Below are 25,472 nucleotides of genomic sequence, written 5' to 3'. Positions count from 1 at the left end.
AATGATCAAAAATGGTATTAATGTATGCTGACCCGATCCAAGATTGTATGACTGCTGCAGATTCATTGGTGATTTCAATAAAAATGTAGAGTTTATGGTATATATCCGCACTGCTATTTAAAATCCTTTTTATTTTTATTTTTCTATTCATTTCGAAGTGCAACCCACTTCAGGAAATAAAAACCATATGGGTTACCCTTCGAAATGCGTAGAAAAATAAAAGCAACCACTATTTTATATCCTCTCTGGCGTTTGATGTTTTTGTTCATCATCAGCCGGCAGTGCAGATATATACCACAAACTCTCCATTTTTATGTACTTGATTGATGAAACGTTCCACGATGTCCGGCTGTCGGCCCTGCTCCCGGCCCCCACTTGCTCTAGGAACGATGAGGACCTGCCCCAGTAAAGGGTCTCTGGTGGGCATGAACGCCAGCTCCTATGTAATGATTGTAATGCTATGTTAACATGTGGTGGATTTTGTACAAAAGCTTCTGATGGGGTGTCTGCAGCTTGTACATAGATTTCAGAGTAATGGGACAGTCAGACATATCTGCAGCTAATCTGCCTGCCATGTTCACCCTTCGCTTACATACAAGTGCCATTTATTTTCCACCGACAGTAAATACTGGGTCACTCATGAGTAAACCTGTACAGAAAGGTGGGAAATGGCACTGAAATGGAAGATTAACTCCTAGCATTACTTATTACTGCTAAACTGCTGTTTCTTTCTTGTATCTTCTCGCAGACATTCGCTCAGAAGAGGGAGCTCCTTCACCTTCCTGACTCCAAGCACACCATGGGATTTTACACTGGTTAGTACTCTCTGCCCGTACTGATGTAGATCTGTGTGTACATTTCTTGATCTGTTATATCTCTGTGGTGACTTTGACATTTTTGTGTGAATTCTCCATTGTATATAAACAATCTTGTAAATATTTTCCTTACTTTCTGACACTAGTTGCAGTCGCTGTATACGATGTGCAGAGATCGCATGCTTTGTATACATGTAAATCTGGCCTGGAAAGGGTTTTCTTTCAGTGTGTCATAATGGCAAACATCTGTACGCCATTGCTGAAAGCCTCGTTCTAGACGGCGGTCGTCAGGAGTGACTCACTTTATTCTCTTTTAAATGCCCTAACCTAATCCAGATGTTGTCTACGAGCGTTTTCTTCCCCATAACTGAATCCGCAGATGTGTTTATGTCTACAGCAGCAGGGCTGTTTTGTTTTTTTTTCTCCTGTCTAGTTCAGCGCTACTAGACCTTTTACTCGCTTTTTATTCTTTCTTCATTGTTCCTGTGAAACTTGTACTGTTTTATAGTAGCGAACTACACAATAAAATTTCCCTAATAAAATCGAATGTGATCTGTTCCCATTGATAGAGAGAATCCCAATAATAATGTTATATGGAAATGGCAGCTAAATAGTACCATGATACTCTGCATAGTCACTTCTAACCAGAACTAAGGCTAAAGCAATTGTACAGGAAGACAGATGGCAAAAGGCACAGGACTGCTGCAATTAAAGGGGTTGTCCACAACTAGGACAACCCATTCTTGCTCTAAATGTTCAGCCACAATAAAATAAAAATGCTTATACTCCCCTACCGTGCTGGTGCTGTTCCAGCGTTGTCAGCACTCACGGTCCTGGGACTCTTGTGCGGTTGTTATGAAATGTGGTGCCCGGCACCCAATCAGCGCTGGCATCTCTGTCCTCGCCATCCTTGCCTTCTGTCGATTTGAAAATGGAGAGAAAGTCTGGGCTGCAGCTGATCTGACTTCCTCTAAACAACCAGACACGAAAAAACCCATTAAAAATTAAACCTTTAATCAATCCTTTAAAAAATGTACTCAATAGTACCTATGGAACAAAGTTTACACACAAAAGGAGATATATATATATATATATATATATATTTAAATAGTACTGTGATGGGAGGGATATATGAACACAATCAAAATTACCCTAGGTTAGCCCTAGTGACGAATCTTACCCTACCTAATAGCAGAGTATTTTTCACCCTAGGGGTTCAAGTGGTGTCCCCGCTCATCTGTAGCTGTCCCTCACTTCTCCCTATATCTCCTTGGACAAATATATAATAAAGATACAAATAGAAAAATGAATTTCCTTAGTATAAGATTACAAAACGTTAAATCAAACAGCAAAATGCCAATCACATACAATATCAGAAATGGACTGAATTAAAAGTAGCCCGTTTTTTTGAGGTATCAGTTAATGCTTTTTGGCAATACTCCTTATGGGACCATAAAAAAATAGTCATATATAATCCAATGCTAGAAAAGTTCAAGACAAAAATACTGATTAGGATATCAAAGATTATTTAAATAAATGCAGAATGATTCTTCTGAGATATCCACCGATGCTCCTCGGTACTGCTTCCTATGGGGTCATAATGAGAAGACAACGCATGGACCACTAGTAGCAGGTTTTCAATGAATGTCCCCGGTTTTTTGTAGTCCCTCAGAAAAAAATCAGTCAAAAAAGACGAAATGTCCGTTCATAATGTCCCAGCATCAACAGTTATGCAGCATGTCCCAACAAAATAGTTTCAAAAATTATATAAACGGACTTATCTTAGGGATGGCTCTTCTGAGGTGTCGAGTGATGTTTTTCAAGCAGTACTCCTTAGGGGACCATGGAGATTATCCAACCATAGAAAATTCTCTAGTAGGAGATTTTCACCAAGTGTGTCCACTTAGATAGTCCAAAGGAAGGTTTCACCAGTAGGAAAATTTCAGCAAGCACATCCATTCAGGTTTATTCAAGAAAAGTCCATTAAAGATGTCCCAAAGTCATAAGCCAAACAAAAGGTACGGTTGTTTTTCGAATTATGGGAGCACGCATTGGCTGTACACCTACTATGGGCTATCTCCTCTGACATGGTCTGTCCCCTGATGAGCCCCATATTGAGGAGGGGGTGAAACGCGTAGGGACTATGTGGACGGGACCTTTTGTTTGGCTTATGACTTTGGGACATCTTTAATGGACTTTTCTTGAATAAACCTGAATGGATGTGCTTGCTGAAATTTTCCTACTGGTGAAACCTTCCTTTGGACTATCTAAGTGGACACACTTGGTGAAAATCTCCTACTAGAGAATTTTCTATGGTTGGATAATCTCCATGGTCCCCTAAGGAGTACTGCTTGAAAAACATCACTCGACACCTCAGAAGAGCCATCCCTAAGATAAGTCCGTTTATATAATTTTTGAAACTATTTTGTTGGGACATGCTGCATAACTGTTGATGCTGGGACATTATGAATGGACATTTCGTCTTTTTTGACTGATTTTTTTCTGAGGGACTACAAAAAAACAGGGACATTCATTGAAAACCTGCTACTAGTGGTCCATGCGTTGTCTTCTCATTATGACCCCATAGGAAGCAGTACTGAGGAGCATCGGTGGATATCTCAGAAGAATCATTCTGCATTTATTTAAATTAATCTTTGATATCCTAATCAGTATTTTTGTCTTGAACTTTTCTAGCATTGGATTATATATGACTATTTTTTTATGGTCCCATAAGGGGTATTGCCAAAAAGCATTAACTGATACCTCAAAAAACGGGCTACTTTTAATTGAGTCCATTTCTGATATTGTATGTGATTGGCATTTTGCTGTTTGATTTAACGTTTTGTAATCTTATACTAAGGAAATTCATTTTTCTATTTGTATATTTATTATATATTTGTCCAAGGAGATATAGGAAGAAGTGAGGGACAGCTACAGATGAGCGGGGACACCACTTGAACCCCTAGGGTGAAAAATACTCTGCTATTAGGTAGGGTAAGATTCGTCACTAGGGCTAACCTAGGGTAATTTTGATTGTGTTCATATATCCCTCCCCTCACAGGACTATTTAAATATAAAAAAAATATATATATATCTCCTTTTGTGTGTAAACTTTGTTCCATAGGTACTATTGAGTACATTTTTAAAAGGATTGATTAAAGGTTTAATTTTTAATGTTTTTTTTCGTGTCTGGTTGTTTTAGTTCTGTACCCTGGTTTTCCAACTTTGTTGGTTTTTCTTGTTGTTGATCTGACTTCCTCTTCATGTTCAGTTCGACAGAAGGTGGGGACAGTGACGCCAGCACAGATTGGATGCTGGGCTCACGTGTCACAACAACCACACGGGAGCCCTGGGACCATGAGTGCTGACACCGCTGGAACTGCGCCGGCACAGGAGGTAAGTACAAGCTTTTTTTATTTTATCGGGGCCAAACATTTAGATCAAGAAAGGGTTGTTCTAGTAGTGGACAACCCCATTAAAAGCCCCAACATATCCAATGCATATGAACACAGCCTTATGCCTTGGTCAGACGTCAGCGACTTTTAATGCATGCAAAAAAAAAAATGGTTTGCGTTTCCTGAGTGTTTGGTCAGTGTCACTTCTTACCATCAGGGATTTTCTTGTATGGATAAATGAATTGAATTACAAAGCCTCTCCCTATTCTTTACAATGTTTTTTACGGACCCATAGCGTTGTTGACGAAAATCAGCTATACAAGTATGATGAAAAAAAAAAAGAAATGGACATGTCTGCATAATTTTGTTCTTTTGTGGATACGAGGACCACACAAAACCACTGACCTGTGAACGGCCTCAGATTATAATGGGCATGTGTTCTATCTACAATGTGATTGTGCCGGGAAGACCTGAGCGGCACAGGGTGGTGGAGTGTGAACTCAACATTGACGTGGTTTTCTGAGTTCTTGTGTTTCCCTTAATGCGCAGCAGTGTCAACAGCGAGCGATCCTGTGATCACCTTTTCTTTAGTTGAATCTTCTAACAAAAAGTCCTTGCGCTTCGCAAATCACCCTTTTTAAGGGTTTTTCCTGGACCTAAACATTGTTGGCCTATCCTAATGGTTGCTTCTCAGTGTTGCCTGTTGTAAAACATAACCCCTTTGACTTTGTTAATTCAAGTGTATTACTAAATTGAAAAAGATGTCAGATCTAAAAATAATATCAGCCTTTATGGCAGCTTCATTTCCAGCCTGAATTCAGCAGAAGATAGACTTTCCTTTTGTAGGCTCATGACCATTTCTGTGTGTGATGGGGGGCTGGCTCCTGTCAATATCTAAGCCAACCCGCTTCTCCATAATTGCATTAGCCATGACTATGAAGGTGGGCCGCCTTAGTTATTGAAATGGCCAGGCAGCCTGCCCTCTTCACACACCGCACTGGTTACTTGCTGTGTATTAGCACTTGTGGGGTTCAGCTAGAGGTCTTGGGCTGCCCACCTGAATAAATGGTATAGGCATAACTCAGTCTGTTAGTCTGCATGGTGCAATACATGTAACTGTGTGACCAGCTCTTTACGAAAGGTTCTAGCATTTAGAATATTCAAGCATCTATTCTCCCTACTGATGATAGGTGTGTGCATGGTTGTTCATCAGTGCTCTGCGACCTTTGTTATACCGTATATCATTGGGGCCTGTCTGACTGCTGTAGAGAACTCGTGTTTTAACCTTGCATCACTGAGTAACGTTGTGATACGTTGACTGATACTTTATTTTTTTTACTTTCAGAAGAGGAAACGCAAAGAAAAGGATGACGACACTTTCAGCCTTTGTAGCTTTGATCTGAAGGTAACAAGATGTAATTAACAAATGTGCAAAAATAGTGAACGGTCTTGAATCATCAGAGCCTAGTTATGGTCCAGACGTCACTAGGAAGTGTAATAGTACATATAGTATTTTGTCACGTTCATACAGAAAGTCCTGCCCTCCACCAGACAATGCGGCTAAGTTCTAATAAGTTATTTTTTTCTGTTGCTAATGTAACTTGAATATATTCTTCAGCTTCTTACAGTCAATGTTAGAGGAAATCCATGGAGGAACATACTGCAAGGCAGTAGTACTACCATGCTGCTTGTAATTGCTGAGCTTTTAAGAGAACCTTATAAGTCCAATACCGCTATTAACATGCATATATAGGGTTAATAGGAAGGAAAGTGCCTGGCCGACCTACTGAAAGTGCGGCACCCAGGAGAAAATGAACTTTTATTTCTCCCAGTAGCCTCCTGTCTTCAGGCGTACCGGCCTGGCTATAGTCACCGCTCTGAGAACTGCGGTTCTAAGCATACTCTGGGACTTTGACAGCTCCCGAGAGAGTTCATTTTCTCCTGAGTGCTGCACCTTCCTAACACTATTAACCTAAAGATTCACCCAAAGAGCACAAAAAAGAATTCCCTGGTCAATAAAGGGTTAGTGAGGGCTCATATACATGTAAAGGCCAGCTGGACTTAAAGGTGTGGTTTGAATCTACCATTTATTTTAATCCTAAATGTCTATTTAATGTAATGATTTAATATTTTCTAATATACTTTTAATTAAAAATTCCCTATCGTTCTCTCACTACACTAGCTAACATTATTTTTTTTTACCTACTTCCTGTTTGATGCCGCCCACTCCCCCCCCCCCCCCCCCCTAAAACGAAGCATAATCAGTGATTTCCTTTTCAGGGGCTGAGCTAGTCCCTGCTCTACTGAGCATGCATCGCTTGTCAGTTCATACATATGCTCATTAGAATCTTGTCACTGTACAATATTCTTTTCAATGCACAGTGACAGTGCGCTCCCTCCCTGACTCTGATGAAAAGTGATGGACTGGCAAGAGTGCACTGTCAGTGCACATTGTAAGGAGGTGGGGCTAATCTCTCCACATTTTTTTGGTTATTAAAAAGAATATTGCACAATGACAAAATCCTACTGAGGTATACGTCAGAATTGACAACCGACACGTGCTCAGTAGAGCAGGGACTAGCGCAGCCCCTGAAACAGATATCACTGAGTATTCGTTTAAGGCTGGGCGCAGAGGCTGCAGCGGTGGCCGCAGCCTCCTCCCCCTGATCATGTGTTGTTTGAGTATCCCAGCATGCACTGGTGGTACTCAAACAAGGTGACATAAACAGGAAGCAAGTAAAAAATAAATAAATAGAGCAATTAGATAGCGTAGTGAGGGAACGATCGGGAATTTTTTAATTAAAGTATGTTAAAAAAAAGTGATTTAGATTATTACATTAAATAGCCTTCTAGAATTAAAATAAATGTTTGTTTTGGACCACCCCTTTAATGATTCCCGATCAGTAAACGTTTACCGAATGGGCGTCATCTAATAACCTGTTTACACAGGCAGAGCAAAATAAAGGATGCGCACTGGGCGATCTGTAATGGATGGGTGCATATAGGCTGCCGAGAACCATAGCAGCCCAAGTCCTGTTTACGTAGGACAATGCACCGCCAAGAACTGTGATCTGTGCTGCTCAAAAGATCATTTCACTTGATGATTAAGCGTCGTCCTCATTTATCAGGTGATCAGCTGCCTGTTTACACTGAAAGGTTCTCGTGAAATGAGCGGTCTTAACGCTTGTTCGATAATCTTTCAGTGTAGATGCAGCCTAAAAGACTTCATATAACAGGCTGGATTCTTTTAGTCGGTGACTCGGCTGCCTGTTTACCTTGTCAGGTACTACCCATGTTTTATAGCAACAATAACCAATACACAATAGAGCAAATCGGAATGGGAAAATCTTGTGCTTCCAGCGCTTCAGGAAACCTTATTTAAAAAAAAAAAAAAAAAAAAAAAAGCTGCTGATCTAATATATAACCCAGATTTACCTGGAGGCGCTTCAAGGTGTGAGATAAGGTAGTAATAAAGGGAAGAAGTCAGCTTCCTGTGCTACATTTAACTGACCCAAGTGATGAGTGCTACAGTCAGCACCTTCGAAACCTTAAATGGGTCATTGCTTCTTTATTTATTTTTCTTAAATTTTAGATAAGCACTTTAATGCATATGCCAATATCTATTGATCAGTGGGGATTTAATTTCTGGGACCCATTCTATTTTGTAGAATGAAGTAACTGTGAATGGGTCAATGCAGTACTAATACTGCTGCACATCCATATAGTGACTGTATTTTTTTGGTCCTTATGGCCACAATTCATGGCCCAACTGCGTGGCAATATAGAGAAAGTTTTAGGTTTACAGTACAGACCAAAAGTTTGGACACTCCTTCTCATTTAAAGATTTTTCTGTATTTTCATGACTTTGAAAATTGTACATTCACACTGAAGGCATCAAAGCTATGAATTAACACATGTGGAATTATATACTTAGCAAAAAAGTGTGAAACAACTGAAAATATGTCTTATATTCTAGGTTCTTCAAAGTAGCCACCTTTTCCTTTGATGACTGCTTTGCACACTCTTGGCATTCTCTTAATGAGCTTCAAGTGGTAGTCACCGGAAATGGTTTTCACTTCACAGGTGTACCCTGTTAGGTTTAATAAGTGGGATTTCCTGCCTTATAAATGGGGTTGGGACCATCAGTTGTGTTGTGCAGAACTCAGGTGGATACACAGCTGATAGTCCTACTGAATAGACTGTTAGCAGCTTTTTTCTTGCCATAATACAAATTCTAAGTAAAGAAAAACGAGTGGCCATCATTACTTTAAGAAATGAAGGTAAGTCAGTCCGAAAAATTGGGCAAACTTTGAATGTGTCCGCAAGTGCAGTTGCAAAAACCATCAAGCGCTACAAAGAAACTGGCTCACATGAGGACCGCCCCTGGAAAGGAAGACCAAGAGTCACCTCTGCTTCTGAGGATAAGTTTATCCGAGTCACCAGCCTCAGAAATCGCAAGTTAACAGCAGCTCAGATTAGAGACCAGGTCAATGCCACACAGAGTTCTAGCAGCAGACACATCTCTATAACAACTGTTAAGAGCAGACTTTGTGCAGCAGGACTTCATGGTAAAATATCTGCTAGGAAACCACTGCTAAGGACAGGCAACAAGCAGAAGAGACTTGTTTGGGCTAAAGAACACAAGGAATGGACATTAGACCAGTGGAAATCTGTGCTTTGGTCTGATGATTCCAAATTTGAGATCTTTGGTTCCAACCAACGTGTCTTTATGCGACGCAGAAAAGGTGAACGGATGGACTCTACATGCCTGGTTCCCACCGTGAAGCATGGAGGAGGAGGAGGTGTGAGGGTGCTTTGCTGGTGACACTGTTGGGGATTTATTCAAAATTGAAGGCATACTGAACCAGCATGGCTACCACAGCATCTTGCAGCGGCATGCTATTCCATCCGGTTTGCGTTTAGTTGGACCATCATTTATTTTTCAACAGGACAATGACCCCAAACACACCTCCAGGCTGTGTAAGGGCTATTTGACCAAGGAGGAGAGTGATGGGGTGCTACGCCAGATGACCTGGCCTCCACAGTCACCAGACCTGAACCCAATCGAGATGGTTTGGGGTGAGCTGGACCGCACAGTGAAGGCAAAGGGGCCAACAAGTGCTAAGCATCTCTGGGAACTCCTTCAAGATTGTTGGAAGACCATTTCTGGTGACTACCTCTTGAAGCTCATCAAGAGAATGCCAAGAGTGTGCAAAGCAGTCATCAAAGCAAAAGGTGGCTACTTTGAAGAACCTAGAATATGACATATTTTCAGTTGTTTCACACTTTTTTGTTAAGTATATAATTCCACATGTGTTAATTCATAGTTTTGTTGCCTTCAGTGTGAATGTACAATTTTCATAGTCATGAAAATACAGAAAAATCTTTAAATGAGAAGGTGTGTCCAAACTTTTGGTCTGTACTGTAGGTCAAGATGTGAATAGGAGACAAAAAAAATGGTCAAAAAAATACAAAAATTTACTAAACACCCAAATACTATGGGATCCATTTATTAAAGGAATTGTCCTGTTTTAGTTGTTTGCAGGCCATGGACTTGCAGACTAATAAAATTTTTGACTGGCTGCAACAGCGAAATAACATCTACATTGCTTGTAACCACTGTAGCCAATCACTTGGTTCAGTGATTTGTGCCAACTACGTCAACAGGGCTATTGACTGCAACGGTTACGAGCCCTATAGACTGGTTGCAGCAGTACTGTAGAAGTATCAAGGGACCCAGGGAGGGTCAGTATGTGATCAGTCTGAGCCTACAAACCACTGAAACAGGATAGCCCCTTTAAGTGATTTGTCACTTTTCTGATAGAAGTCTAAAATGTTGGAACACTATGCAACTTTGATTTTCTGCCATTTTCATTTATATGCTGGTTTTTCTCTTTGAGAGGAGAAACAGTGTGTGACTCAATAAAAATAGATGACACGACTTAATTTACTATAATTTCTCATAAATTGTGAGATTGATGGAAGCTGATAGCTGCCTTGTATTTTAAGGCACATGGACAACGCCAAATATACCATATTTGATAGAAGGCATATCTTGGTACATATTACTTTACCAGACTTCTGTTTACACCTATAAAACGCCAGTCTTATAAATCCACCCCTGTATACACATCATTAAAAACATTTCCCCAGGTGTTTCTGTGATTTGCAATGTGTAATAATTTAAGGGGTTCTCGGTTCTCCTAAACCTGACCAAGTTAACTACTAAAACCTAAAAATAAGTAGAGTGCCGGGCAGGCCTGGCAGATAGTAACCTTGTTCTGCTGCTTCTGGCTAGACCAGAGCCCGGTCTTTGTTCAAGTGGAGTGCTGAGTGTCGGGTTTTGTGTGTAATACCATTGCTTAGAAAGTAGTCCTTTCCCCCGTGGTTATAAATAACCTTTTTAAATGTATGTTGCTGAAAATAAAACCTAAATAAAGCTCGCTTTGCCATTGCATGATTAAAGAGTTTTTTTTGTCAGACCTTTTATAAATATCCATGTATTAGGGATATGGTTGCTACCACATCTAAATTGAGAACACCCATCCTGCCTGAGGTGACATCGGGTGGAGAATAAATAAATGAGAATCCACATGTTTAAAGCATAAACCAAATTTTTATTTCATAAATCAATAATGCACAGACTTTGAATTATATACCGTATTTTTCGGACCATAAGACATACTTTTTTCCTCCAAAATTTTGGAGGAAAATGGGGGGTGCGTCTTGTAGTCCAAATGTTGGGGGGGGGTATATTTATGTGGGGTGTGGGGGGAGCGGTGTATATTTATGTGGGGTGTGGGGGGAGCGGTATCAGTGGAGGAGCGGAGCACAGGAGGCAGCAGCCTCCCGCTGCAGCCTACACTGTCCCCGCTTCTAAAGAAAATGAATATTCACTGCTCCCCACGCCCATGAGGCATGGGGAGCACTTAATATTAATGCTCCTTAATAGCGGTATACAGTGCTGCCGGCTATATCCTGTGCCCGCTGTTAAAGGGCATGAATATTCAACCTCTCTCCATGCCCATGGGTGTGGGGAGGGGGTGAATATTCATGCCCATTAATGAGCGGGCACAGGAGATAGCCGGCAGCCGCAGCACGGCTCCGCTGTGTGCCGGCTATGAAAAAGAGTGAAGTCACTGCTCCCCACGCACACAGACCCGGCGTGGGGAGCGGTGACTGATCTGTCCTTGTGAGCCGCACATGCCAGTGACGTCATGCGCGGCTCACATGGAGAGATCAGTGCAGGCAGACCGGACGCAGCGCTGGAGGAGAGAGAAGAGAGGTGAGTAGGAGTGTTTAATTTTTTTTAAATGTGCAGACTAGGACAGGGATTAGGGGTGCCAAGCATACCAGGACGGGGATGAGGGGTGCCAAGCATACCAGGACGGGGATGAGGACCACATATAAAAGGAAGGTGGGCGGCATATATACCAGGATGGAGGATATTGTCAGAATTGGGGGACATTACCCCTATACCAGTGTCAGCAGAAGACCCCCTCCCCCTTAAAAGTGCATCATGACCACATTTTTTGCTTAAATTTTAATTTTTTTATTTTCCTCCTCTAAAACCTAGGTGCTTCTTATAGTCCGAAAAATACGGTAATATCAGACAAATCTGCTTTTTACTGAGCGTTTCTGCATCTTCCTGGCAGAAAAAACGCATGCGGATTGTACATGTGTTTTTCCTGCCAGGGACATGTGGGTTGACGAGCGCTTTTCCAAGAGATTTTAGCATCACTTGAAAAGTGCTTGACAACTTGGTCACACTATATAAATCCATGCAAACGCCATGGATTTATAGTGTGACCTTTAAAGAATGGTAAAAAATAAATCTATACTTACCTTCCGATGGCCCCCGGAGTCTTGCTTCGCTCTGTCTTGGCTTGCCGGCAGCTCGCGTTACACTACACTGAAGGACCTGCCGTCACATGACTGACGTCAGCGCAGGTCCTTCAGTCCACCGCGATCTGCCGGCAAGGGAGGACAAGCGCAGCGGGGGCCATCAGAAGGTAAATATAATATTTATTTTATTCTTTTTTTTTTACAGGTTCTATGGTACCCGGGTCCGGAGGAGTGTCTTCTCTTCTCCAGACACGGGTACCATCCGCGCATTGAAACGCTTGGATTCCGCTTGTGCAGATGCAGTGATGCGGAATCCAAGCGTTCCAATGCAAGTCAATGGTGGCAATTACGCTGCGTGTCCGCAAAATTAATGGACATGCTGCATATTTTTCCGCAATGATAATCCACAGCGGAAATGCTTAAACGCATCGTGGGCACACAGCCTTAATCTGAAAACAAAAACCTGCAGTGGAAAGTGACCTGCAGAGCAGATTTAAGTGCAGGCTGTAATTTTATGGTGTTGTATCTGTTGCTTATTTGGCTCAGATTTCCTCATAGAATGTGAAAATCAAAATCTGCTACAAACCAAAATCTGCAAAAAATATTTTAAAAAGCTGGAAAAAAAAAATCCCCAAAAAATAAAAATTTATTGTACCCATCAATAAGTAGTATAATGAAACACACATTTGGTATCGCCGCGTCCAGAACGACCTGACCTATAAAACTGTCCCACTAGTTAACCCCTTTAGTGAACACGGTAAAAAAAAACTAATAAAGCATCGTTCTTTGCTTCGTTTTTTTATCATACCGCCTAGGAAAAAATGGAATACAACGCAATCAAAAAGACAAATGTAAATAAAAATGGTACTGCTGAAAACATCATCTTGTCAAGCAAAAAACAAGCCGCCATACAGCTCCATCAGTCGAAAAATAAAAAAAAGTTATAGCTCAGAATAAAACGATGCAAAAAGCATTCTTTTTTCTATAAAATAGTTTTTGTGTAAAAGCACCAAAACATTTAAAAACTATATAAATGTGGTACCACTGTAAATGTACTGACCCGAAGAATAAAGCTGCATGATCAATTTTACCACACGCAGAATGGCATAACCCCCCCCCCCCCAAAAAAAAAAAGAGTTCCTGAATTGTTGGTTTTTGTTTATTTTGCCTCCGAAAAATCTAAATAGAAAGCTATCAAAAAATGTCACGTGAAAATGGTACCATTAAAAACGCAAACTCGTCCCGCAAAAAACAAGCCGTCATATGACTGTCGGCCGAAATATGGAAAAATTATTATAGCTCTCAAAATATGGCGATGCAAAACTAGTCTTTGCAAAAAAAGCATCTTTTAGTGTGTGACAGCTGTCAATAATAACCCACTATAAATCTGGTATCTCTGTAATCGCACCGACCCAAAGAGTAAAGTCGTCTAGTCACTTATACGGCACGAGGAAAGGCGTAAAAAATAAACTCTAGGGTTAGGGGCTGGGCTAGGGGTTGGGTTGGGTTGGGCTAGGGTTGAGGTTGTGCTCGGGTTGGAATTTTTTCAAAAGTAAAGAAAAAAAACATTATATGGCAACCAGCGTTGAGCGCAAGTGCTCGCTACTTGCACACAGTATTGCGGGTGCTCGAGTGACATGCTCTAGTCTCCGCCCCATATGCTTCGTGGCCAAAAAAAAACCTAGCGGGGATTGCCTGCGATGCACGAGTGATTCCCGCATATGTTTATTTTTTTTTTTTCCGGGGTGTCTAACAACCGTGAAACATGCAGGGTGGGGTCTCGAGCATGCCACTCAAGCACCCGCGATACATGGTGCATACCAGAGTACCCGATGCAAACTCAAGTAGCGAGCAATTGCGCTCAAGACTAATGACAACTTATTCAATATGATGACCTAATGTTATCAATTTCTGTGTCGTACCTCTGGGTTCAAAATGTTCACTATACCCCTTAATAAAATCCTTGATGGGTCTAGTTTCCAAAATGGGGTCAATTGTGGGGATTTTCCACTATTTAGGCGCATCAGGGGCTCTCCAAACGCGACATGACGTCTGCTCTCAATTCCAGCCAATTTTGCGTTCGAAAAGTCACACACTGCTCCTTCCCTTCCGAACCCTTCCGTGCGCCCAAACAGTGTATTTTCCCAACATATGGGGTATTGGCGTACTCGGGAGAAATTGCACAAAAGTTTTTGGGGTCCATTTTCTCCTCTTACCCTAGTGAAAATAAAAAAATTGGGGCTAAAACATCATTTTTGTGGAAAAAGTTTGATTTTTTATTTTTTTTATTTTCATGGCTCCATGTTATAAACTTCTGTAAAGGACTTGGGGGTTCAAGGTGCTCACCACACATCTAGATAAGTTCCCTGAGGGGTCCAGTTTCCAAAATGGTGTCACTTGTGGGGGGTTTCCACTGTTTAGGGACATCAGGGGCACATCCGCTAATTATTCAAGCGCACCCTAACAGTGGTTTTCCCCCACGTATGGGGTATCTGCTAACTCAGGAGAAATTGCACAACAAACTGCATAGTGCAATTTCTTCTGTTACCCTTATGAAAATTCAAAAATGGGGGCTGAAAAAACATTTTTGTGGGAAAAAATGTGAAATTTTATTTTTACGGCTTAATGTTATAAACTTCTGTGAAGCACCTGGGGGTTCAAGGTGCTCACCACACATCTAGATAAGTTCCCTGAGGGGTCTAGTTTCCAAAATGGTGTCACTTGTGGGGGGTTTCCACTGTTTAGGCACATCAGGGGCTCTGCAACATAGCGTCCGCTAATTATTCAAGCAAATTTTACATTCAAAAGTCAAATGGCGCTCCTTCCCTTCTGAACCCTGCCGTGCGCCCAAACAGTGGTTTTTCCCCACATATGGGGTATCTGTGTGCCCAGGGGAAATTGCCCAACAAATTTTGGGGTCCATTTTTTCCTGTTACCCTTGCAAAAATAAAAAAAATTGGGTCTAAAGTAACATTTTTGTGAAAAAAGTTAAATGTTAATTTTTTTCTTCCACATTCCAAAAATTCCCGTCAAGCACCTGAAGGGTTAATAAAGTTCTTGAATGTGGTTTTGAGCACCTTGAGGGGTGCAGTTTTTAGAATGGTGTTAATTTTGGGTATTTTCTGCCATAAAGACCCCTCAAAGGGACTTTAGATGTGATGTGGTCCCTAAAAAAATGGTTTTGTAAATTTTGTTGGAAAAATGAGAAATCGCTAGTCAACTTTTAACCCTTATAGCTCCCCAATAAAAAAAAAAAAAAAATTGTTTCCAAAATTGTGCTGATGTAAAGTAGACATGTGGGAAATGTTATATATTAATTTTTATGTGACATATCTCTGATTTAAGGGCATAACAATTCAAATTTTGAAAATTGCAAAATTTTCGCCAAATTTCCGTTTTTTTCACAAATAAACGCAAGTTATATCGAAGAAATTTTACCACAATCATGAAGTACAATATGTCACGAAAAAACAGTCTCAGAATCAGGGGGATCCGTTGAAGCGTTCCAGAGTAATTACTTCATAAAGTGACAGTGGTCAGAATTGTAAAAATTGGCCTGGTCATTAACGTGCAAATCACCCTGGGGGGTAAAGGGGTTAAGATGAATGATGTACATATAGGAGCGTATGTCTTAGTAACAAACCTATCTTACCAATACGTGTTATTATTTATTCCATGGCTCTTTCCATGTGAGTCTGGACCAGATCGGGTGTTGGGGTTGTGGGGGACAATACTCTGGGTAAATCTTTGATTTTAGTTTTGCTTGGAATATTTGTGTCTCTATAATTAACTGCTTAAAAAATAGTATATAGTTCCATCCTCTTTCACAGCACTTTACATACAAAATATTGGTAACACATTGTAACAATTAGAAAAGGAAATGATGTTCACAAATGAAGCCATTGTATACAAGACACATGGGGTAGGATCTCTGCCCATACAATCTAGAGCTATAGGTGTGTGTCCAAGAGCCCAGTATGTGAAGCTCTGGCCCCATACTTCTCTCTCTGGTGAGCATGCCTGCTCTGTGCTGCTGTAAGCTGATCTGCAGAATGTAGTAGGTGTACCAGCTGTCAGACAAATGACATGGCATTCCACCGGATCCCGCCCCGTGGCAGCTGAGGCAGCTCCTCCCCGCTGTAAGTTTACCCAGTTGCTGCACTTTGTAAAGCTCACTCCATTTGATGCAAGGGAAGTATGCAGTATGGGAAGGAGCTGTGAGTGTTTCTTAGCACACCGGAGACTCGTCTATGAAAACCTAGAAGCCCCTAAAGGGCTTGGGCATCTAACGTGGATTAGTAGCTACTCTTGTGAGGAACCTATTATAAAGTATGGTGGCTCATGATGAAATCGGTGGTCTCTTGCCTATTAAAAGGACTATTCAGGTGATAGCTGTACAGAATCAGGCATCAAAGGAATTAGAGGTATGTTCTTCTCTGTGATGGTTTTCTATAGGGAAGCGACTTTGTGTTTGTTATACATATATGTATCTCATATTGGCTGAATTACAGCCCTGATGGGTATAATCTACTAAATTCCTGATATCCATCATCTATCCGGGATTGCTACAAATGATATAGTAGTATAAAGAATATAAATGTGTAGTAGAGTATAATCGTGTGGGTTGACGTTTCCATAGTCCAGCAGCCCAGGCTGCTAAGCCCCTCTTGTTTCATGAGTGACCCTCCTACAACATAACATAATGGAGCTGTGTTTAGTCACGGCTCACTCTCACATTTCCATGAAGAACTTGAATCCGTGTGGTTTAGTGTTAATAAAACTGCTTGCCTTACAAGAACGATCAGTTTGGGCAGTGGCTGAAGCACTTCTTTGTACTTTTAACAACTGTTGAGCCTTATCTGTTCCTCAGTTTGTCTTCCTGTTCGCTTCTTGTATATTTTGTCTTTTGAAGTGACTTTCCTCAATGCATCCTTTCAGGAGAGAACAAAGTGTGATATTGTTCTGGTCAGCGTGTGGGACTAATGTTTTTAGCATATGATGAATAAATATCTATATGCTGATTTTTAAATGCATTTTGCCCTGAAGCGTAGGACGTATTGTGCTTTTTCCTTCAGGCTACTGTGTGGTTGTGTCACACTTAAGATTGCTGTTTTCTGGTGTGCTATGGCTAGTAATCTCAGATTTGCTGTGTACCCTACACTCATAATAATGTCCTAAGTGAGGTATCATTATAGTAGCAGTATTGAAGTGGCTTTATTGTAGCAATGTATTGAGGCACTGGTGACTCTTGGCGCCTCTGCACTTTCTGGCATAACCTGTTTTGTCAGTATCGCTAAACTGCCATAGTGAATACATGGATTACACCTTGCCGGCACTTGGTTTTCATCTATTAGAACAAGAGGCGCCTTTGTCCCTTCATCTGTGACCACATTTTAATGTATGATGAAGCCAGTGGCCCTGTAATATGAGGCGAAGACATAATGGCTTTCACACCTGCCATTCTTTAGACATAGGAAACTATTGTCCTCGCTGTGACTTCTGGTAAAGGACTCTGGTCACAGAAGGGAAGTTCTTTTACCTTTACAATATATATACTGATGTGACCCATTGTAGAAAATAGAATGTGAAGATAAGATTTGTTGTACAAGTGAGGTCCGGGGTGGAGGGATGAATGGAGATGATAGTTTGCTTTTCTTCCAGATGACTATTGTGTTCTCATTTGTATCTATAAGTTCACAGCGATTGTTACACAATGTGAGATTAACAACTTCTTGAAAGTGAAGTTTAGTACAGTGTGGAGATATGTAAAACACGTTAGCAGATGCTTTTGTGTGCTTTCCCACAGATCTGATTAAAGGGGTTTTCCAGTAAAGATAAGTTATCGTCTATCTACAGGATAGGTGATCACTTAACTGATCGATGGTAGTCTGACCGCTGAGAACCAGACTGATCGGCAGAATAAGGCATTTTTATCCCCGTTCTGGAATGGAGCAACAGCTTGCATGCTCGACCTCGGCTCTATTTGTTCCATATGGGGCTGCTGGAAAAAGCAGAGCACGGTTCCACAGCCCCATATAGAATGAAATGAGCCGCATTTGCACTGCTGTGCTACTCCATAACTGGGATAAATATGACCCATTCTACCGATCGATGCGGATCACAGCAGTTGGGCCCCCTCCAATCAAGTTATCACCTAGGCAACCCCTTCAAGAATGGTGTCCTGGAAGGTGGCCACTGCCACATTAAAGCTGCATAAAATGACTAGAATCGCATATTGGCTTATAAGGTGAACTTGATATTCTTCAGGCTTCAGTACTTTTGACCCATATCTAAATAAATGTCTTTTGTTAAAGGTCTCCTTTATCAGTGGTTGATCAGTGTTTTCACTTGCTTTGGCCTTTGGCATATTGGAGTCCGGTCTTGACTAGCTCAGTCCCTGGTAAATAATCATCCTTGTGGGCTCCCTCTAGGTAGATTTGAGGAGCTTGCCCTTTGAATATTTACTTGGATTAGTCTTTGTTTTTCTGTCTAATGCAGCTTGCGTGCAGACAGACCAACCTACGTAAGCCGGTATTGTCCGGGTTCGTCTATATGCTAGTTAGCATTTCATATTTGCTTTGTGTTGAAGAATGCATGTGACTTGATAGCCTTCACACCGAAGCAAGGCTTAAAAATGGAAAGCTCCAGCCTAACTATAATTTGTGTTTTGTTTTTTTTTTTCCCTGCGTTTTCAGGAGCCGAGCAACAAAAGAGTACGGCCTTTAGCACGTGTAACATCACTCGCAAATTTAATATCTCCTGTGCGAAATGGCGCCGTCCGACGCTTTGGCCAAACCATCCAGGTAAATTAATATGCTGGGATGCCTGCAAGTACAAGGCATTAAATATTTTATCTTTCAAGTTAATTTTTGTATGCTGTCACACTTCTGAATTGCACAACATGCCCCTGTGATTGCTCATGTTACTTGGACATGTTGGTGTATTGCCCCGGCGTTGACCTCAATAAGGTTTCTTTGTTGTGGCATATGGTTTTTGCCATCTTGCATTTGAGAAAATCTGTCTTCATGGATCATGTGCCTATGTCTAAAGTATGTACACCTGAATTCAGCAAATACTGAGCAGTTCCTGTGTTTTCTTCCCAATAGTCATTCACAATGCGAGCTGAAAACAAGTCTCCAGGCAGTACACACAAATCTTGTAGCAAAATGGCCGCACCAACTCCTCCAAAACGAAGAAACAGTGTCCTATGGTCTGAGATGTTAGACGTCAACATGAAGGAATCGCTAACCACCAAGGAAATAAAACGGCAAGAGGTACCCGAAGTATACATACTATATCCTGTATTAATAATGTATCGTCTGGGTGAGAAAGCAGTCTAATTTGGTATCTTTCAGGTCTACTTTTGAGCCTGAGGTGTAATGTCTGTGTAGTCTATACATATGTGAAACTGATGGATGGATAAATATATTAATGTGTAGATGGGCTTAGAGGGTAAACCCATCATGACTACAATCCCCATATTTACACCCTTTCTCTTCTGTATTTTCAGGCTATATTTGAAATGACCAGGGGAGAACAAGACCTTATTGAAGACCTCAAGCTGGCAAGGAAGGCCTACCATGACCCAATGCTTAAGCTATCAATTATGTCTGAAGAAGAGCTGGCACACATATTTGGAGATCTGGATGCCTACATCCCCCTGCATGAAGGTACATTTGAACTTACTTCTGGGGTTACCTCTTGCCCATCCCTAAGCCAAGTTTTTTTTTTTTTTAAGGATTTTATTTCTAATATATATATGCTTCCTCATTTTAGAACTTCTAACTAAACTAGGAGAAGCTACAAGATCAGATGGAACGGTTGGACACATTGGTCCCATTCTCGTAAACTGGGTAAGTTCTTCTGAGTTTTGTCTAAATATGATATTTCGTTTTGTCTTTTACTAATTATAGCAAAGAAAAAATACCACCCTGGGATAATTGTAACTTCAATAATTTTTTTTCTTATTATTTTTCCCTTTTAGTTGCCACGACTCAATGCTTATAAAGGTTATTGCAGTAACCAGTTGGCAGCAAAAGCTCTCCTGGATCAGAAAAAGCTTGATCGCAGGGTTCAGGATTTTCTACAGAGATGCCTTGAGTCCCCTTTCAGTCGCAAGTTAGACCTGTGGAGCTTCCTTGATATTCCAAGAAGCCGTCTAGTCAAGTATCCCCTTCTACTCAAGGAAATTTTGCGACACACCCCCAAAGACCATCCAGACGTGAAGAGTTTGGAGGAAGCGGTAAGTTGTGTAGCATCACGGTTCACTAAAAGTGAAGGTCTCGTGATAAGTTGTGGAACTATTTTGCCTGGCAGTCCCTGAAGGATGTCACTAGTCATCATGATGGTCATGTAAAGTTCATGACTGCTAAGTGGCCCACGAGTTGTACTTAAATGGGCCTTTTAGTCAATCTGGAATTGAGCCACAAAAGCCATTATTATGAGTTACTGTATTACCATGCTGTCGTATGACAGGCTACCAGTAATGTTTAGACATGAACTGACCAAAGAATTGGTATTACCGAACTCATGTGTCCCCTTGTATCTCATACGTGTGAGAAAAATGTGAGGGCTCCTTTAAAAAAAAAACTTACTTCCCAACATTTTTTGTCCTGCTTGATTGCAATTTTATTTTAATTAATATTTTTTCCTCTTTCCTTTACAGCTCTTCCTAATCCAAGGTGTTCTTGCAGACATAAACTTGAAGAAGGGCGAGTCTGAATGCCAGTATTACATCGACAAGCTGGACTACCTCGACGATAAGCAAAGAGACCTGCGGATAGAATCGAGCAAGTCACTACTGTGTCATGGAGAACTAAAGAATAAAAATGGCCATGTAAGTGTTTGAGTGCGTAATTACTAATGAAATGAGACTTTACTGCACCTCGAAACTACCGAAAATGATGCCATGTGGCTGGGTGGCATTCTTCCGCTGCGAGGCATTCACAAGGCTGAAGCAAACAATGAGCTCACACATTCAAATGTGCTTTACCCATGTAAATGACATGTCACATGCGGCTAGGACGGGGCAGCAGATTTAGCATTGTTAGTATATTATTACTGGAGGACGGGAAGTATAAATTAAAGATTTGCTGTCCTAGCTTACTTTCAGAGCTACTATTATCTCCTGCTTTTATGAGAGAAGCTTTTATGCTGCGACGTCATCACCAGTTTTTGTAAAAAGCCATAATTGTACGTGACAGCAAGAAAGTAGAGAATCTCTCCAGTATATGCTGTACAATCTAATTACAACGTAGATATCCAGGGGGTAGTTTAGTGCTTTTTTTCTATGATGAAGGAAATGATTTCACATGAAAAGGAATAATCTAATCTGGTGTTTTGTTTCTTCGCAGAAACTGTACCTGTTCCTTTTTCAAGACATTCTGGTTTTAACACGCCCAGTTACACGGAACGAGCGGCTCTCTTACCAGGTCTACAGGCAGCCGATCCCTGTCCAAGACTTGGTGTTAGAGGATCTCCAGGATGGTGATGTACGAATGGGAGGCTCCTTCAGGGGGGCATTCACCAATTCTGACAAAGGTATGCTTGCCTATATTAAAGTATTTCACTTGTAGGCTTTGCTGTCCTGAACAACTGGTTGTTTTATTGAGGCTTTAATTATGAATTACCCATGCCCAAATATTTTCTCTAAGTGGAGATAAGCCACTGTCAAAGGTACCCTCTCCCCATTGAGAATCCACACTTTCTAGGCTCCACCAAGCATGTCTATGGGACAGCTATGTACGGCGTGTGACCACCGTAACTCGGCATAATAATTTTAGCTCTTTGGAGGACTCCATTCAAAATATATATAAACGTGGTGGTTGTGACGTGGTCCTTTAATATCTTGTATGTGGCCTCTTGTCCTCTCTTGAAGATGGCCAGTTCCACTGATGCAGTTCTCCGTTTTGAAATCTGAATATATAAAAGTAATTTTAAGTTGTAGGCTGAAATTTTCTTTTTTTGGCCAATATATGTATAAAATCACCATTTATAGGCTAATAATTTTTTTTAATTTACTTTTTTAGCTAAAAATATCTTCAGGGTTCGGTTCCAAGATGCCTGCCTCGGCCAGAGTCACACGCTCCAAGCCAATGACATCTTTCACAAGCAGCAGTGGCTGAACTGTATCAGAACAGCGGTCGCCCCATACCAACATACATCACCAACCGAATTAAAAGAGCTGCCCGACCTCAGCGAGGAATGTGAAGAAAATCACCCGCCTCTGCCAAATGTCAAAGTACAGAGGCGCTCGTCCACCGTATCCAGCATTGTAGAAATGGACTTTGAAGCAAATGCTGACAGTTGTAGTGCAGACTCGCCAGAGGATCCGAAGGCTGGCAAAACTCAAAAAACACAGAAAGTCTGTCGGAAAACTCGGGAGAAGACACAACAAAGCATGAAGCGGAAAGAAACATTGGTTTAATTTACCAATTGCCTTTTGGCTGGACTTGTGTTTATAAATATGTACATATTTTTTTTTTTTTTTTTATTATTTTTCCATGTGCTTATACTGGGATTACGTCATGGATCCTACTGTATGTGTTACCCCTTGTTCCCTTTCAGTGGCAGCTACTGGTATTCAGTCAACACTGTTAAAGTAGAGTCTTCTCCGCCATACCCCCATCATAGGGGAATAATAAACCGACTACAAAGTAATTTATTGTTAATGTCCCGACAGTAACTGTATAAAATGTAAGTGTAGGGCATTACAACTTCTAGATGACTGTAAACCTGGTAGATAATGCCTGTAACGTTGAGGGAATCCAAGTGTGACGTGAGGTCAGTAACCGCGGCCATATTTGGTGTTTTCTTCACCTTGGATTTCTCCAGCTGGAACGTCTTGAAATACACTTAGACTGTAATCTGAGCCAGTAATTTGTTCTTTTCTTTCAGAATGTCAAATACCCGAACCATTGTTATTTTTACATCTGAAACATGTTTGAGCAAATCCTTAAAAAGACTCTGTTTTAGCAGGTTTTCCATGTTACCTACTGGAATTTTTTATTTTCCTTTTGTTTACTGTACATTCCTTCATTTGTGTTTTTTTTTTTTTTTTTTTTTTTGTGACAAGTATTTAATTTTTTATGTAGTATAGAGGTTTTTTTTAAAGACCATTTTATTGTAGTTTTGAAGATTTTTTAAAGACCATCTATTGACTCCCGCAGATGCAGTTTTTTTTCCCCCCTCAGACGCGGCAGTTGACTTAAAAAAAAATTTGGACACTTTTTTTGTTTTTTTGATCTTTTTTAAAGGCTTTTTGAAAGTAGACTTTTGTAAGAAAAGTAGAAACTAGTGAAGGATTAGGAGCTGTAGGCGCTGCAGAGTAATGAATACTGTGTTTTGGCAAGAGACTAGAATTGAAGGGCCATGCCTATGGCAAGCGTGTGAGTTTGATGGGATTTCTGTATGTCGTAGAAGGTCAGGAGGGACGTTGCGAAGCGAATATTGACTAATGTAGACGATTATGAGATGGTAGAGGTTTTACCATATTGAATTGTAGATGGAAGATACTAATGTGAAATTGTGACAGTTACAATAAAAGTTATTTTTTTATTTTGATTGCAACTTGTCAGTCAGAAATTCACTGCCGTGGTATTTACTGTGCTGTAATCTTCATATACTGTAAATACTTTTGTATCTTGCGGAAGACTGATGCATTGTTGGGTGATCAGTCACTGTACATAACTGAAATGCATGGTTTTATGTAAATGTGTCTGTACAGCAATACGTCTTCAAGTACAATAAAATGAAATCCCTCATCTCTTAGTTGTCATCTATGTCCAATGTAGGAAAATCCCTTCTAGCTCGTACTGATCAACCAGAACACTAACATAATATTGTGCACGTCTGCCTTGCCGAGGCATTGACCTTACTGACACTGTCTTGTGGTATGACACCAAGATGTTAACTTTAGCTGGTTTATGTCCTGGAAGTTGAGATGGTGCGGCCTCCATGGATTGGAATTTTCTTTTTTGTTCTATTTACCCCAGCATATCCCATAGATACACAATTGGACTGAGATCTGGAAAAATTGCAGCCCAAGCTTGCACCTTGAACTTCTCATCGTGGTCCACGCACCATACCAGGATAATTTTTGCAGTGCGAGAGGATTCATCAGGCCACTGCCATTAAGGAATACCACTGTCATTAAAAAAGTGTTCTTGGTTTATGACCATGTACCACAAGCAGATAGTACATGCCAAGGTAACATCCTCTTGAAGGACCGGACCTGAGGTTTCCCAGCAAATCCTTGCCTGGAGCAAGGATTCTGTCGGCATAAACGAAGCACGTAGGGTCTGATTATGGCACAAATCTCTTAGAAAAGTCGCAGAATTTATGCACAACACGGAGTTGCGCAATGACTTTGTGACTTTCCATGTTTCACACCAGTTTTGCCCAGGTCTGGTGCTAGACAAGGGGCATGGTGATGTTACACTTCAGCTCATCTAAGCCCTGACTGGAGTAAAAATGTACAGCGAGGCACAAGGAGGTTCACGCCACTTGTCAGATGCTCATGTTTCATTAAGAGTGTCTTACTCCAGCATGCCCCTTCATCAAGACCAGTGTGAAAATTGACAGTCTTGATGAATTGGGGCTATAGCCTTATAGAGGATATAGCCCCTATAAAAAAAAAAATCGCACCTTAAGGCTATGTTCACACATTGCGTTTTTTCAAAGTTTTTTTTCTGCAGAAAAGCCTGATCTCTGAGAAGGAAAGAAGCTGCGTCAATAACGCAGGTTTTGGTGCATTTTTCAGGATTCCAGAGTTCAGCTTTGCTTCTACCACAGAAGCATGAACACAGGTCACCAATGCGAGACATATTTGAAGTCTTATTAACCAGAATTACAAATGTAAGATTGGAGGGAGGTGAATTGTTCAGTAATAGTTTTTCTAAGATAGTGGCAGTGCATTGAGTTTGTAGGACACATTATTTTCACACTATGATCTGCCATTCAGTTGCTTAGGTATTGTTCAATCTCACACCTATCTCAGCCAATGTTTACACAAACTAAGTAAATTAATCTGTCCTAATCTAAACACTACCAACTCAGGTGATCAAGACAAGATGGTAAGGCTGCATTCACACATTGCGTATTTGCTGCTTTTTTTTACGCGCCTGTATTTTCCTGCAGTTTTTACCTGCATTTTTTTACGCAGGTAAAAAAAGCACCTCCATTCACACACTGCGTTTTTTGCTGCGTTTTTTTTTTACGCATGCGTTTTTTCTGCAGTGTACTCTCATGCTGTATTATGTAGTTTCTCCTGCACCTCCGTAAAAAAGCGCTGGAATTACGCAGTGTGTGAACACCGCTGCGTAATTCCATTGCTTATAATGGGCACAATATGTGAGAAAGCGCAGGCCGCGGTGCGTAAATAATTGACAGGTCAATTCTTTACGCAGCTGCGCTTTCG

General features: G+C 40.9%; 1 protein-coding gene across 2 annotated transcripts in view; it reads left to right on the top strand.

Moving 5' to 3' along the window:
• Nucleotides 1–23,468, top strand: part of NET1 (neuroepithelial cell transforming 1) — a 37,677-nt gene extending 14,209 nt beyond the window's left edge. The window contains exons 2-11 of one of the 2 annotated variants that reach the window (XM_073652474.1): nt 749–815; nt 5,556–5,615; nt 18,751–18,858; nt 19,162–19,329; nt 19,566–19,725; nt 19,832–19,908; nt 20,040–20,297; nt 20,721–20,891; nt 21,409–21,595; nt 22,084–23,468. In XM_073652474.1, coding sequence (XP_073508575.1) covers nt 749–815; nt 5,556–5,615; nt 18,751–18,858; nt 19,162–19,329; nt 19,566–19,725; nt 19,832–19,908; nt 20,040–20,297; nt 20,721–20,891; nt 21,409–21,595; nt 22,084–22,481 — 1,654 coding nt within the window. In that variant the 3' untranslated portion in view covers nt 22,482–23,468. Of the gene's footprint in view, nt 1–748; nt 816–5,555; nt 5,616–16,194; nt 16,480–18,750; nt 18,859–19,161; nt 19,330–19,565; nt 19,726–19,831; nt 19,909–20,039; nt 20,298–20,720; nt 20,892–21,408; nt 21,596–22,083 lie in introns of those variants that run through there. The other variant, XM_073652475.1, reaches the window with a different exon arrangement.
• Nucleotides 23,469–25,472: the final 2,004 nt, after the last annotated feature.

This window comes from Phyllobates terribilis, unplaced genomic scaffold (assembly GCF_046119375.1).
Source record: "Phyllobates terribilis strain yellow unplaced genomic scaffold, ASM4611937v1 Scaffold_11__3_contigs__length_659146591, whole genome shotgun sequence".
In the NCBI taxonomy this organism is placed as follows: Eukaryota; Metazoa; Chordata; class Amphibia; order Anura; family Dendrobatidae; genus Phyllobates; species Phyllobates terribilis.
Note: the sequence above shows the minus strand (reverse complement) of the source record. Positions and strands in the feature narration are given on the sequence as shown.